General features: G+C 50.8%; 1 protein-coding gene across 1 annotated transcript; it reads left to right on the top strand.

Moving 5' to 3' along the window:
- Window positions 1–1093: 1093 nt before the first annotated feature.
- Window positions 1094–2634, top strand: LOC114828312 (neurogenic differentiation factor 1-like). The gene is made up of 3 exons (XM_029111944.1): window positions 1094–1304; window positions 1877–2103; window positions 2203–2634. The coding sequence occupies exons 1-3, from the start codon at window positions 1094–1096 to the stop codon at window positions 2632–2634; spliced, it is 870 nt and encodes a 289-aa protein (XP_028967777.1).
- The last annotated feature ends 11353 nt before the right edge of the window (window positions 2635–13987 follow it).

Genomic DNA, 13987 nt, shown 5'->3' with positions numbered 1-13987 from the left:
GTGCGCCGAGTCGAATCAGCTCATCGGACTCTTGGTGATTTCATGCAGAGAGTTCCGTTTACCTCGATCGATGCACGAGTAGGAAGTCCCACCGACGATTTTCCCGTCTTCTTTCCTTTATCCCTTCCCCCTCCCCCTTCCAGTCAGTGGATCTGTCGAACGTTGATCTGCGTTGACTGAGCCGAGCTGATCTCGGATCCGAACAAGCGAGCGGGGCAGCAAGCAAGCAAACCAGTTAGTCAGTTAGCTCGCTGGGTGGCAGGCCGGCCGGACGGCAAGTAAGTCAGATATCTCTGCTATCAAGAAAGTTCCGGGCCAGTAGGTTTACGAGCAGCCCGCGATCCCCCGACGCGAGGAGCGACCGACGGTCGTTCGGCTTGCCTGACTATGTCCTATGTTAACTTCCGATTGGAGAGACAGTTAGATGTCCAAATAACTTGGAGCGCTACTCGGAAAAGGAGCTCGATGCTGACACATACCGAAACAAATCTCCGAAGATCAGTCGCGCTTCATGCGTGCTCGTTCGACCCCACTTGACGACTGCTCCTAAGCTGAACACTGACTGGGTCATCGGTGGATTATTCCCGACTGGAACAACCCCTTCCCCGGCGTATCTGATCTGTTCGACTCGTTGCGGAGGTGGGCATCGGCCGACAACGGCTCTCGTTGCTGATGGTCGATTGTTGACGACCACCGGTATCGATGACGCGATGTTCATGACCCCGCCGGCGATTATCATGATGATTACCACTCGACTTCGCGGCACTCGACGTGCACCACAAGATCCGTCAAGGAACCCCAATTACAGTGAGCCTCTGAGCCGTAGATAAGGAGCCCCGTGAACCCCGAGCCGGACAGCAACAGCACGTTGACTGAGTGAGGTCGCAATCGCCAAATGGCTCAGAGAGGATCCTTGACGAGTTTCAGCCGCGGGTCTCTTAACTGTGTGAGCCCGGTCTGACTCGAAAACACAGAAATGTTTTCTGGCTTTTCGCAGTGTCTCAACACCGTGGACTAAGCGTACGATAGGCGGGGTAAGAGACCGCGGCCGAGACTCGGTGTATTGATCATCATTCCTTGTTTGATTACAGAGATGGTGCGGTCGCGATCTGATGAAATGCAGTCAGAAGACCCGTTGAACGCCGATTGGCCCAACGAGGCCGAACAACCGTCGTTGTCACAGATTCTGGCACAACTAGAAGAACATCACGGACCGCCGGACAAAATGAAAGACACATCGGCTTGCTCCGAAGCAGGGTCTTCAGAAGCCGAGAATCCCCCGGCCAAAAGACAACTTCTTTCAGGTAAGTTGATCCCGGATGCGCTTTCTCATGCAGCCTCCGGTCCCTCCCCCCATTTGTCGTGCCCTTCCCCCGTCCCCTCCAAAGGAAATCTCTGCCTGTCGATGAAATTCCGGCGACTGTCTAAGAGCCAGCAATCGGAAGAAGATGGGAATGACTTGCGAAAACAGTACGAGAAGACAAAGAAAGTCACATCGATGATGACGTCGGCGGTGCGGCCCCCGCAGCTGCGACGGCTCGAAATGCGAGAAAGGCGACTGCTGCATCGACAACGAGGCGGCTTTCGTCCCTCCTTCGTACTTAGCCAAAGAGCAATATGCAAACAAATAGCACACGACATATTGCATCGATCCACTCGACTGCGGCATAGGTCGTCCCGTTTAGTCAGACATACCTCACGTTCGGGGCAGAAATTATTTTTCCTCCGGCATTCCTCATCCACGTATCGATTCATCCTCCTCTCGATGCTTGTGATCCTCCTCTGAGGGATCGCGAGCTCCGGCGAAATTCGAGCCCTGATGACAGGGTCTGGGAACTCCGTTAAAAGCAAAACTTTTTCTGCTTTTCGATTGAAGAAGGCGAAGATGGCGACTCGAGCTCGAGTCAGCAGAGCGGCAGCCAATACAATTCGAGGTGCGGGACCGGAAAGCGTCCGGTGGCCAACGCCAACCAGAACCCCGCCTCTCAAAACAGCTTGCGGAGAAGAAGGACTACGCTTAGTGCCCGCGAGAGGAATCTACGGAGGCTCGAGTCGAACGAAAGGGAAAGGATGCGGATGCACAGTCTCAATGACGCCTTCCAGGTATGTGGCTGACGTGGATTTTCTTCTCAAGCGTCGGACGTTTCTCCCGGCTTATACGAACGAGTTCGGATCCTAATTCCCCTCTTCTTCCTCGATCAGGCGTTGAGAGAGGTTATTCCTCATGTGGCTATGGAACGCAAACTGTCCAAAATCGAGACCCTAACATTAGCGAAAAACTACATCATGGCATTAACGAACGTCATTTGTGACATTCGCGGCGATGAACGGCCGTATCAGTTCTGCGAAGCCGAAACTTCCATCGACAGTTCCGGGTACAATGGATTGAACGTCGTGGGAATGTGCCGCGCCCAGGACCCGGTGCCAGAAGCGAGTCAAATGATTAGTCTGCCCCCCGTCAACACTCTCCAACCACTAAATGGACCCAGTCCCGATTTACTTGGATTCACAGCAAGCCGAAAAGACATTTTGCCCGTCGAAGACGTCTGTGGCAGTATGACGAATACGCCGCTCTCTCAGTGTGATGGTCTGTCTGACGAAGCCGTTGTAGGTCCAAATCAACTCGAGTGGTAACGTTTCCCCATTAGCTAAATGGCAGCACAGATTACAACAATCCTACAGAGAAGTTTCTCTACCTTTCATGGGGTGCTCCACAACCTCATCCATGGTTCTTCAGGGTCGACTGTACATAAATCGAAGCGAACGTAGCGTATAGGTGTTTGATGCATGAAGTACCTTGTTCGAGACGACGGTCGGACGAATAGCGACGCCGACGACGATTCAGACTTCTACGAGCGCCAGGAGAGAGAGTCGAAAAGGGACTGATCCGAACAGCGTGCGTCGGATGGGGTCCTTTCCTGTGGGGGTGGACGGAGGGCGGACGTCCGCTCGCTCGCTCGCCCGCGCGAGGCTGCGACACGCTGGCTCGTGTTGTCGGTGGTCGGTGGGGGCCTACGCGCGACTCAGTCAGTGGAAGGCGTCGTCTTAGTCGTAGGAATAGTGACAGAGGTGCGTTGTAGATGAAAGTAGCGACGCGCCAGAAATAGAAGCAACACAGGAACAGAACGGAGAGGCAATGTAAATGTACCATATGAGAGCGAATGAATTCCCCCACGACCCTCAACACCACGACCGCCACCGTCGTTTCCGCGCTCCCGTCAACTCGCCATCGACTCTCGAGTCAGTGGGCAGGTGAGCGAGCGGACGGACGGACGAGCTTCGTCCCGGCAATCAGGCGATGCGGATTTTCTTTTCTCTCGTGCAACGGTTAAACATAATCAGTAGTAGCAGGACTACACGATCACATGTATGACCTAATTTGAACTAGCCAACTCTAGGAGGGGAATCCCAAACCGGAAGCCTTCAGTTCGGTGCCGGGAGACTCATACAAGGGTCTGAGGTCCCCGTCTGAACGACAAGTAACCGAGATATACCGTCGACAAGCGAAAGGAAAAACGAATCCAGCATATCATCAGTCTCCCCGAAATCTCCACCCGAGAGACATAGATACAGGTCTGCTGAGCCAGATTGGGATCCATTCTGAGGCCTGTAAGGCGAGTGAATGCCCCTCTGTGTCGTTCCATCAGGGAATATGATGCTCTCTGAGTTCGAGGGAATTCCCTGTTCTCAGACTCGAAAATTAAAGAATTACTCCACCGGATCAGCTGAGACAAGAAGTAAAGACTGTCATAGCCAAAAGCCTTTACCCAATGGTCGCTTCTGAACAGAGATATATATTTTTTCAAGCGACGGCGAGCATCCCAGACATCCCGGGCAGCATTCGCGATGTCGCGGTATAATTTCTGCTCCCATTGAAATACACTGTATCTTCCACTCCATTTCAAAGCTCGACCATTCAGTTTCTCTCCGCTCTCATTTCGGTCGCCTACGCATCCCCATTCGCAACATACATAAACGTTGATTTCGGAAGACTATGGGTCGCTTCTCCACGAAACACGGCACCACGAGAAATCCGAAAAGCCAATCGCAATCCAGTCAGAAGCTCTAGATTCCACATATAATCTCTCGTCAATCTGACAGAGCCACAAACTCACTCATAAAGACAAAGCAGTGTTGTACAAACTAGTATCTGGAGGCTGATCTGGCCGATATATCAACAAGCGAAAAAACTTCATCGGGGGGTTCCCATCGGTGGACTGGCTCGAGCCTCCAATGAAGGAGACCCTCTGCGAATGAGCGACCTTCCAATCCCTCAAGTTGTAATGGGACTCACGTTCCCGTGCAGGCAGAGGAATTGTCCAGCCCAAATGAACGTTGTAGCTCATGTCGGACTGCGACTCGTGTAGGAAGAAGTTTCGTAGTAGACAGGATCGTAAGGAGTTCAATAGAGCATCTCCGGAGTGTAGAGTGACAGAAAAAAAAGAAAAACTCTTTGGAACAATGTCGATGTCTGTTTCGAAGATATTGTGCAGACGCGCGGATCCCTTGGAACGTTAAGAGACCGGCGGACTGTAGACGCAGGTACAGATATAGTTTTACTCTTACGTTAGAGCAGTGCTTCCGTAGGAAGGAGAGGGCCGAGTGTCTCCACGACAATGAATACCGAGCAGAGACATCGTCCAAGCTAGAATTAGGCGACGTCGCAGACCATATATGATTGATGGATCAATCGGCGTTTTGTCTAGAGGAGCTAAGGGCCGTCGTTGCAAAGCCTGTAGAGTCCGGAGGCTGAGAGCGGATTCCGCAAGAAAACTATCGAAAAAACCCGTGCAATTAGCAGTGAGCGAGTGGATGCACATGCTTGCTGACTCAGAGATATATATACACATCTATATTGTAATGAAAACGAGCACTAGTTTCCAACACGAAAGTGTTCGAGCCGATCTTATCTAGAGGAACTCCCGCCCCACGAGTCCATGCATACTACACACGAACGCTCCGTTGTGAACGTAGACAGCGTACATGACCGGTTCCAGCCGTCCCGCATGACCACATCGATTTCCGGGAGAATGTCCCGAGAACTTTGTCGACAACGATTTTATCTGTGGCACAATCAGGGTTGCCAAGCACACTTTGTGCGTGAGCTCGGCTGACGGCGGATGACACAAGCTTGATGAGCTCCGAATCGGAGCATCCCGATCCGTTGGGAGCGTGGTCGAGTGACACAACTGAGAGTCGATGAATTAGTAAGATGAGAAATTCAAACGCACCCTCCAGTTTTTCTCTCCCTATCTCGATTATCCAATTTATTGGAACTTCGGAGTACCGAGCACCGAAGCACCATTAGTCCGACGAAATGCCATGCTCAACGCCTGGTGGTTGTCGGCGTTCAAGGTACATGGTCCCGCTCATGGAAGTCCCTCAATAATGGGGGCAACTACCAAATAAGACTGACATTCACATCTGGAAGCAAATCAGCATTGACCGTCACGAGTCAAGTCATTTCGGAACGAGAAGTTTCGGAAGGGTATTCTGCCTACCCGAAAATTCGAAAAGAACCGAGTCGCTGACTACTACTCTACTGACCGATGAGGAATACATAAACATATACTTCCGTTCGTCTCGAGCGGAACCACGATCTCAAATTATTTGAAAAATCGAGGAGCTGAATCGTCTCGTCGCAGTGAGTCCATAAGGACGTCGAAGGGAACGGGTGAGCTCTCACGCTGCGTGCGGTTCGCACGAAAGGCATCGATGAGAGCAGCCACAGAGAATCTGTAGATACAATCAATCGCTCCTAGGGAATCTTCTCGCTCGAGGAATTGAGAACATCAGAGCATTCTTCTGCTCTTTCCCTAGAGGCGGGAACTTCAGGGGAGGAAAAGAAACACAACAAACAACCTCAATTTTCGGTCGCGAAGTCGACGGTATGCTCCACTCCAAAACTGAGTGAAGTTTCTCGTTCTCGGCACGAAAGTAAGGAGCCCCATTGATAGTCTATTGCGAGCGCGATTCTTCCGGTCATAGTATTGGAAGATGATATATAGATAAAGAATGATTGATGAGCCGAAGATCGTTGTAAGCTTCTGCTCGTATCTGGGGCAGAAAAAGGAGATACTGACACACATGCATTAAAATAGACCAAAGAACGCATTATGACGAATCTTGAGGGAGCTTCCAGAAGATGTCAGATTCATCTGAAACAGGATCCCAGAGCGAATAGGATATATGCAGAATGACTTCGTCGATGTTGCATTCCGAAGGAGCTGACAGGAGGATTGAAATGTTGGAGAGCAGGTGAAAACTAAGATGGTATCCACTACATATTGATGTCTCCCATAATAAGATGATCGAATCACGCTTATCATTGCAACTTCAACATATTATCATGATGATGATGTTCAATGTCGATATAATTATTGTAATGACAAGCATAATAATTGTGTTAAGAGATGATGAAGGTGTCGATGAAAGCAACAGGATAGATTGAATATGACGAAACATACCAACTACAAAAAGAGAAGATGAGCGAATTGAGACTGAATAATAAAGATTGTTGCAAATATTCAAGCCAACTGATTGCAGACTTGGTCTCTTTTTGGTTGAGGAGCTGAAGGTCCCGATTGAACTGAAACTAGCGTTTTCTTCTATCTGAGTACTTCGGAAATCCGAGAGAAGGGATGGTTGATTGCAAATACAGAGTCTTGCATTATTTCCGTCAGATTCCTTCTGATCCCGGAATATACCGCCCTGCATCGATCGGCTCGCTCTACGTTCAATTCCTTCCCCCACGCCTCCCCTCTCCCAATTCACTGCTGCAAGTGCTTTCTTTGCGATGGGCTGGGGAGATGGCTTAGTCAATCGAGGCGGGCGAAACTTGCATAAGTCCATTGAGATCGATGTTTGCTCCTCGATTCCTTAGAAAAAAGTCGCGGCATTCTACCCACGGGACGACAACGGGGGTTACGAGATGAACACTGAACTCATTTTCCGGATTGCCATTCGGGAAATTATCCTGAGATCCTACTAGAAATCCATGATGATTTACGTGTATGCCCATAGCTCCCATTTTATATGTGTCTCCATTTCTGGCGCATTTCCCTTTCATGATTTGCCCTTCATTAGACGCATTTAATTTCTTCCCTCCGTAGGATGAGACGCGTGTCCCGAGCTCTTGGAAAGAGTACGTACAGCACGCCAGAAGATGCAATCGGACCGCCACCTCCTAATCTCACCTCGCGAGGCACTTCACTTCCGAGAAAGAGCGGGAGAAGCTTCTCAGATGGAGGAAAACCAGGGAGATTGCTGAGCGAGCAAATGAAATTTCAGTGCGATCTATCCGAAAGCTGAAGCTCGCCGAGCTCCGGATGACAGCCATTGCAACGGAAAAGGAGGACTGATTGCTCTGAACACGGGTGCGTTTCCCTTTATCAGCCCACCTCCGAGCCGTGTACGAAAACTCGCACCGGAGAACTTCGCTGGGCTCTTCCGTGAATGGCGAACGGCATGATTCGAAATGATTTGCGAGGCTGTCAACGTCAACACCAACACTCCTTGATCAAATTTTGAATTCGGCTCTGACGCACTTCCGCTCGCTCCCAGCGACAGTTCTCGACACGATCTCTTCAATGGAGTCAAAAGGGTGAGGAAGCAACGAGCATATTCTCACTCACTTGTCCACTGGTAACAATTATGAACGCCTGCCTACAACAGGAACCACGGCGGGGCCTCGCGTTTAATTATACGTGTTGGTCGTCTAATAACCAGATTAAGTGTTACAATAATGAATTACATCATTAGAATTTTTCTCGGCGGGTCCACGCCGAGCGTGGCAGCTGCTCGGCCGCCCGGCAGGTCGTGCGGCGAGCACACATTCTTTCCCTCCCCTCACCCGTCCATGTCGTGCTTGTGGAGGGACGATTTTTCGAAGAAATTCTCAAATGCATTCCACGCTGTTGACCTTAAGGGTGAATGATGGCGAGTCGGCGCGCTCCCGTCGATCGGTCCGTTCGGAGTTGGGGAAGTTCAGCCTCCTCCGGATATCGCCAATGCTTGCCCAAGCGCTCATTTTTAGCTGGGAGTCGTGAGAAAGGATCACCCACTCAAGGTTTAAAAGCATGGAAAGTAAGCCTCCCCAATGGTAATATGCTCGCAGTCTCTTTTCACACGCCTGACGGATGTCGATTCGACAACTGTTGGAAGACGCAGGGATCAAAGCGCAGTCCTCGCCTACACAGCGCGTGCGAGGCCAGGATCAGAAGGGTCAACGTTATTAAGGCTCAGGCTTTCAGATACAAATCAGTTCTACAATGTCGAAGCCGCTCCCGAAATAGACAGCTCAGGGAAACAGCGCTTCCCGCTATATCCATGATCGCCCTCGTTCTATACGTAAGAACATCATTCCGAGAAGTGATAAGACGCAAATATTACGTCACGCCAACGTTACGCTGCTCCTTCATTTTTCCCAGGGCTCCGTTGCCGCTGGCGTTTCTTGCTAACGCTCCTTCCAAGGCTTGTGTAGCTTTAATTTGTGATTCAACCTCGTCCTCTGGCCAGCTTCGAACTTCCGAACCTGTGTCATGTCTCGATATGCAGTGTTTCTCCTTCGTCCTCTTGATCATGGACTCCAGCGTCGGTAGTCCCGCTCAGCCCCCGCTGAGCGGTACACGAGCACCCACTTACCTTCACCGGAGTCGTCGTTGCGGGAAGTGAGTTTTTGTCGAGCCATGTCGATTCCTTTCGAGCGTTGCCTCCTACAGTCAAAAGTACGCGTAGCGAGAACACGCATGAAACACATGTTCCGCAGTGCGCTGAATCTCTTTCAGAACCGAGGGGAGTCATATTTTGTACCGCAATCGGAGCCGTAAAACAGCATTTCATGGATTGCTCAACGCTTTGGAGGAACGAAGGGCTTGAGCTCGCAGCGAGGTCGCATTGTCAGGGGAGATTGTTCTAAATCTAGGAGGCTACGTCGAAGTCAGGAAGACCTGGTGTCAAATTGGCGCGGAACTCATCCCGGCGCTGACTGAGTGGGCATACCGCTCTTTCGCGATTCCAGACAAGGATCTGTAACAAGCGTCATTAAGCCAGAGAGGGAATTCAATCTCAAATTAAGGGAGAGCAGAGATCTGCTTTTCCCTCCCAAAAACGGAAGAGCACGTTCCAATTATGACCATTTCGTCGAATGTCCGTCGTTCCATGATGCGGTATCGCTCATCTGTTCCCGATTCGGTGGTGGTGATACTCCCTCTCAGAGCTGCCGCAGTGGGCGCAGCCAGCGCTGATGGTGACACCGAGCCCGGTGCTCCTAAGGTCGAAGAGTGAAGTTTGCTACGGACCGATCTCTCGCGAGCTCCAGGCGGCCCACACACACTCGGGAGAAACAGTAGGGGACTGAGTGAGATGCGCGCCGATCAAGTTTACCTCCATGCGCGGCTAAAAGGAATTGCAAACAAGACACCAGCAGCCTCTTGCTCGGCTGCATTGTCTACAAACGCGGTGGGATTTTGAGCAGGGCCGGAAAGTTGTCGCTGTCGAAGCCGCTCGAGTTTCGCAATCGTCGACGGAACGGGTCTGCGAATGGAGTGGGAAGAAAGTCGGATCGAGAGACACTTTTCCCTCCAAAACGACTTTGATCGATTAATGCAGATATGCATTATATTTTGGATGATTATTTTTGGGCTCGAAGCTCCCTCGGAGATTTACCGGGTCGAGCTCACTTATTTGAGCGTGTCGACAGCCATCATAGGAGCTCGGGTCAACGCTCACTTACGCGAGGAGAAAACGGGGGAGAGACTGTGTATTCGAGAGATATGTTTTCCATCATAACCGCTCGGTGCAACCCCCTCATCGGACGAGAGTGCGCATAGTTGTCATTCTCTCTGCGGAGGAGAGTACTGGGAGAGAATAGTGAAGCTGCCTGTCGTACGCCCCCACGAAAAAAGAAGTTTTGACCAAGAAAGATTCTTGAGTAAACATGGGTTTTGAACTCCGCATCACACTCATGAAGTCGCGGTGAGCAGTCCGGGTCATTGATTGGTTTCTCAAAATTTTACGTGGTCGGACGATAGTAGCATCGGTGAGATTGAACTTCTCCGCTGGATCAAAGCAAAGTCTGCGTTCCATCCGACACCGACAGGCAAACATGACGTATAGCAAAACAAGTTCGGGGTCTTATGGTTCTACAGTGGACACGAACCCTGGGGATTACGCTTTGTGGCAAATCAAATCATGGCTTGTTTCTCCCAAGATGACAGAGGTAAATCAGAGCAACTTTTTCGGAGCTCGGAACGAATTCCAGGATTACTGAAGAAGGAACGGGATGTCACCCTTGGTCACCTGAGGGCGGTAGACCGAATGGGAGGTAGACCGAATACCTCCGGAAGATTTCTAAGGACTATGTTGCTCATGGAAAGCCGTGCTCTGGACCTCTAAGTTCTTTCAAAATCAGCCTCGAAGGATTAAGTTGCTTCAAAGACAATAATATCCAATATTCTGGAGCCGATGCGAAGGCTAACCTGAGCGCGGAAATAAGCTCCAACCCATTGTGTGTCAACCAAGACACCCTCCTCGCGCGGAAGACGTGCGATGGCAGGCGACTTCGGATCGCCGTGCGAATTTCCCTGACGAATGCGTATCCCGAATTGCGGTGTGTCCCGACAAAGCCCTTCCTTGAAGGTGTCCCCGTAGATTAGCTTCCTCATTATCGGTTCCTCAGCGTCCGCTCTCTCTATGAGCTCTTCAATCGAAGTTCGCGCCGCAAGTCACACGAAGTCTTGGGCTTCGGCTCTGTACTCTCCCTCACTATGGGGGATTTGAATATTGCCACCAGATCCTCGAAGGCAGAGCAACTGAACGCATTTCAGCCGATAGATTGAGGCGGTTCCTCGCGCACATTAAGGCTCATATGAGCCTTCTCATGCTCTTAGGAGAGCTGGACAGGTCTGATCTAGCATTGGGAAGCTTTCGAATCTCTTCTCCTCCAAGTGAGATGAGTAGAACAAGAATCGGCGTCTCCGAAGCGCTTCGCAAGACATAATTCGCCCACTGTGGACGAGCCGGACGACTCAGAATGAGCGGCTACAGCAGATTCTATCAATCCCCCATCCCAATCCCAAGCAGCCTGTCTCGAAGGGGAGTAGGGCACTTCAATCTTCGGAGGGGAGGATTCGCCGCTACACAGTCCAGGGAGAAATCAACTCGTTGTCAGAGCAGGAGATTTGATCGCAAAAAGTTCAGACACATTAACTTCTCGCCCATCGATAAGGACTATGGACCCTCTCACGTACGATTGCCGAGCTTGCACGTGCGTCGCCCGCGACAGAGCGAACCTCTGCCGTGGACGATCCGAGCCGTTCGGAGAAGCCACGAACGTTCAATAATAATACATGGAGCTCCGTAGCGTTGGAATACCGAGATCGAGATTTAAGATCGGATCGATTTCTGCCAAGTGTTCTTCCAAACTTCACCCATTCGGAGCTCAGATACCGCATTCTCCTCAAAGCTATCTGGGGATTCCAGAGCCCCGCAGCTTCAGAGCCTCCTTGAAATAATTGAAAAACTGTCTGCCATTGCCTCTTTGAACACGGAGTCTTCCCTTGAGGAATTATGAGAAGGCAGGCTACTAGGACGCGCTGTTTTCACGAATAGTTTCCATCCCCGGCGTTATCCCCGCCCCCAGTTCGCTTTGTCTACGTTCCTGGTGGAAGCCTCTTGATGAGAAGATGCGCACTCTGCGACAGGCATATTCCAATGTACAAATCAAGCATAACTCATGACTTGTCTCAAATGCGACGCCTGAGACAAGCAGAGCGGGTTACGTGAGGTTAGGCGGTTCCGATGTTCGAACGTGAGTCCGTTCCCTGATGAGTCGCTCGGTGTTCGCTAATCTGTGCCAGTGAGCAGGATGAAGATCCCGTGAGAGCTCTGTGATCCCTTAGGCTCCACACGCAGGGGTGGAATGATGTGTTAAGGCCAATAGCCGATTCGATTCTCTGCAAGTCTCCGGACTTTTTCGATTGCCTGTCATGGTCATGACCGTCGCTCGAGACGCAATCTGACCTCCGAACGCGTATGGTGGTCTTTGTGCTCTCCACTCCCGTCTGAATACGAACAGCCCATCACAATGACGTCGATTCGGCCTGATGTAAGTCTTGGAAGCGGAGAGGCCCGGGCAACGATTGAAGGTTTCGGATCATTTCGAGAAGTGCAGGAGGAGCTCATGTCTGAAATGGCATGGATCTCATTCAGTGAAATGTTTCAAAGACTCTAATTCGGCTATAGAGAGGAAAAAGAATCGATCATCATCCACGAATAGAATCCAACCGACCCCTAGTCGCCACTCGCCATTGAAAGCGCTCACAAAGTACTACCTGTGTATCAAAGCCAGTCAGACTCATGCTGTATATACTCCCCGAAGAGTCTGACGACCTCGTCTGTACAGACGTCTGAACTCCTACGTGATGAGGACGGAGTGTGGAGGAGACTATATGTGTAGAAAATGTCGAGACCGCTCGGTCCTGGAACATTGCCGAGCTCAATTGGGCCAACCGATGTTGAGGACCAGGTCACTGGCAGATTCTGGTCGCTCCCGGTTCCCGGTCGCACGACGGAAATGCCACAGTGGCATGCATGGAAGTATGGGACGGAGAAGACAGAGGAGGACAACGACGATTGTAGAGGGTCGACGGTGGTTCTGATCACGGTTAGCCTTCCTTGGTTTACCGGCGAATATGTTCGACCTGTTAGTGTTTCGCGCCTTGGACCGATTCGGGGCAAGACATGTACGGGGGAAGATCATATGAATGAGACCTCCATTACTCCCGATGGTTTCCCACCACATGGGTTCGACTGTATCACTGTTCTGTGATGAGTTCCGGAATCGCTCTCATGATATCCGTTGAAGTCAAGAATGAACGATGGAGACGTCAGCTCGTCGTCGTGCCGGCTTCAATCTGCAGGAAACTGGAGTACGCATTCTGTGCGTTTCACTCCTTACGTCTCCACGCTCTGTGGATTGATATCCCGCTCACCATCCGGTCGATTAAGCCTTAATCATTAAGGCGTCAAGTCCGGTACGCAGCGCCTGGATCATTATATACCGATGTATATCCATTTCACTACGCAAAAGTGCTCATCATTTTCCGCCCATCGATAACTCATGGCTCATGGCTCGACTCTCGTCGCGGCATTTTAAGGCTCCCATAGTCTTTCTATGGGGAAACGCTCCGCGACGAAAGTCGAGCCCTACCGCATGCTCAACTTGGTACCCTAATTCCATCCAGAATTTATGGAGAGAACGAATGAAGTCGATTGCACTGGAACTCCGGTCTTCATCATCGTCAGCTGAAGTCGGGTCGATGGGTGACATTGGTCATCCGGAAATTTGCCCGAGCTAACTCCTACAGGGAAAAATCGCGATGTCAGTCTGTCACCGAACTGATTTTCGGCGCTTCCCTACCCCGAACGAACATCAAAATTCTTTCAGACGATGCTCAATTACCACAGGGAGGTCGAGACATTCGTTCTAAGCTGGTCAGTCAGACGGGTGCTCTCGCAAGATTCAAGTGTTTCTCTAGTCATCGTTATTTCTCAGCTCATGTAAAGCTTTTTCACCATGATCTATGGTTTCACCACAGCTGTTCGAGCGCGAACCTTCCTTGCGGCGTGTGGATCATGAATAAACTGAAGGAAATGACCTACCACGTTGACACCGCGGGGAACCGGCGGCAAAAGTTCCGAGGGAAACAAGTGTTGATTCAGGTGCTGTGGATGTTCTCGACCAGCGAACAGGCAGCGAAACAATCAACATACTGAATACGGCGATCGGCGACTGACAAAAATTCAGAGTACCTACTTAGCACGAAGAGAGAGGAGTCGAGCCTTGAAGTCAGTTTTCGACCAGTTTGTGCCACGACCTGGGAGGCTGATTGACGCCGACACAAGCTCTGCGCGGAAGAATCTCCTCCGTGGTTCGTCTTTTTTTTCTTGACATTCACTCATTCATTTATTCTTCCATCCCAGACGT

The sequence above is a fragment of the Galendromus occidentalis genome, unplaced genomic scaffold, assembly GCF_000255335.2.
Source record: "Galendromus occidentalis unplaced genomic scaffold, Mocc_1.1 scf7180000077477, whole genome shotgun sequence".
Taxonomy (NCBI): Eukaryota; Metazoa; Arthropoda; class Arachnida; order Mesostigmata; family Phytoseiidae; genus Galendromus; species Galendromus occidentalis.
The sequence above is the reverse complement of the archived record's forward strand: the minus strand, read 5'-3'. Positions and strand labels throughout refer to the sequence as shown.

Bases quoted from the DNA above. Each gene is read 5' to 3' on its own strand.
- LOC114828312 (XM_029111944.1), top strand. From the start codon at position 1,094: ATGGTGCGGTCGCGATCTGATGAAATGCAGTCAGAAGACCCGTTGAAC. The intron at 1,305-1,876 runs GTAAGTTGATCC...TTTCGATTGAAG, and splicing joins CAAAAGACAACTTCTTTCAG to AAGGCGAAGATGGCGACTCG. The intron at 2,104-2,202 runs GTATGTGGCTGA...TTCCTCGATCAG, and splicing joins GTCTCAATGACGCCTTCCAG to GCGTTGAGAGAGGTTATTCC.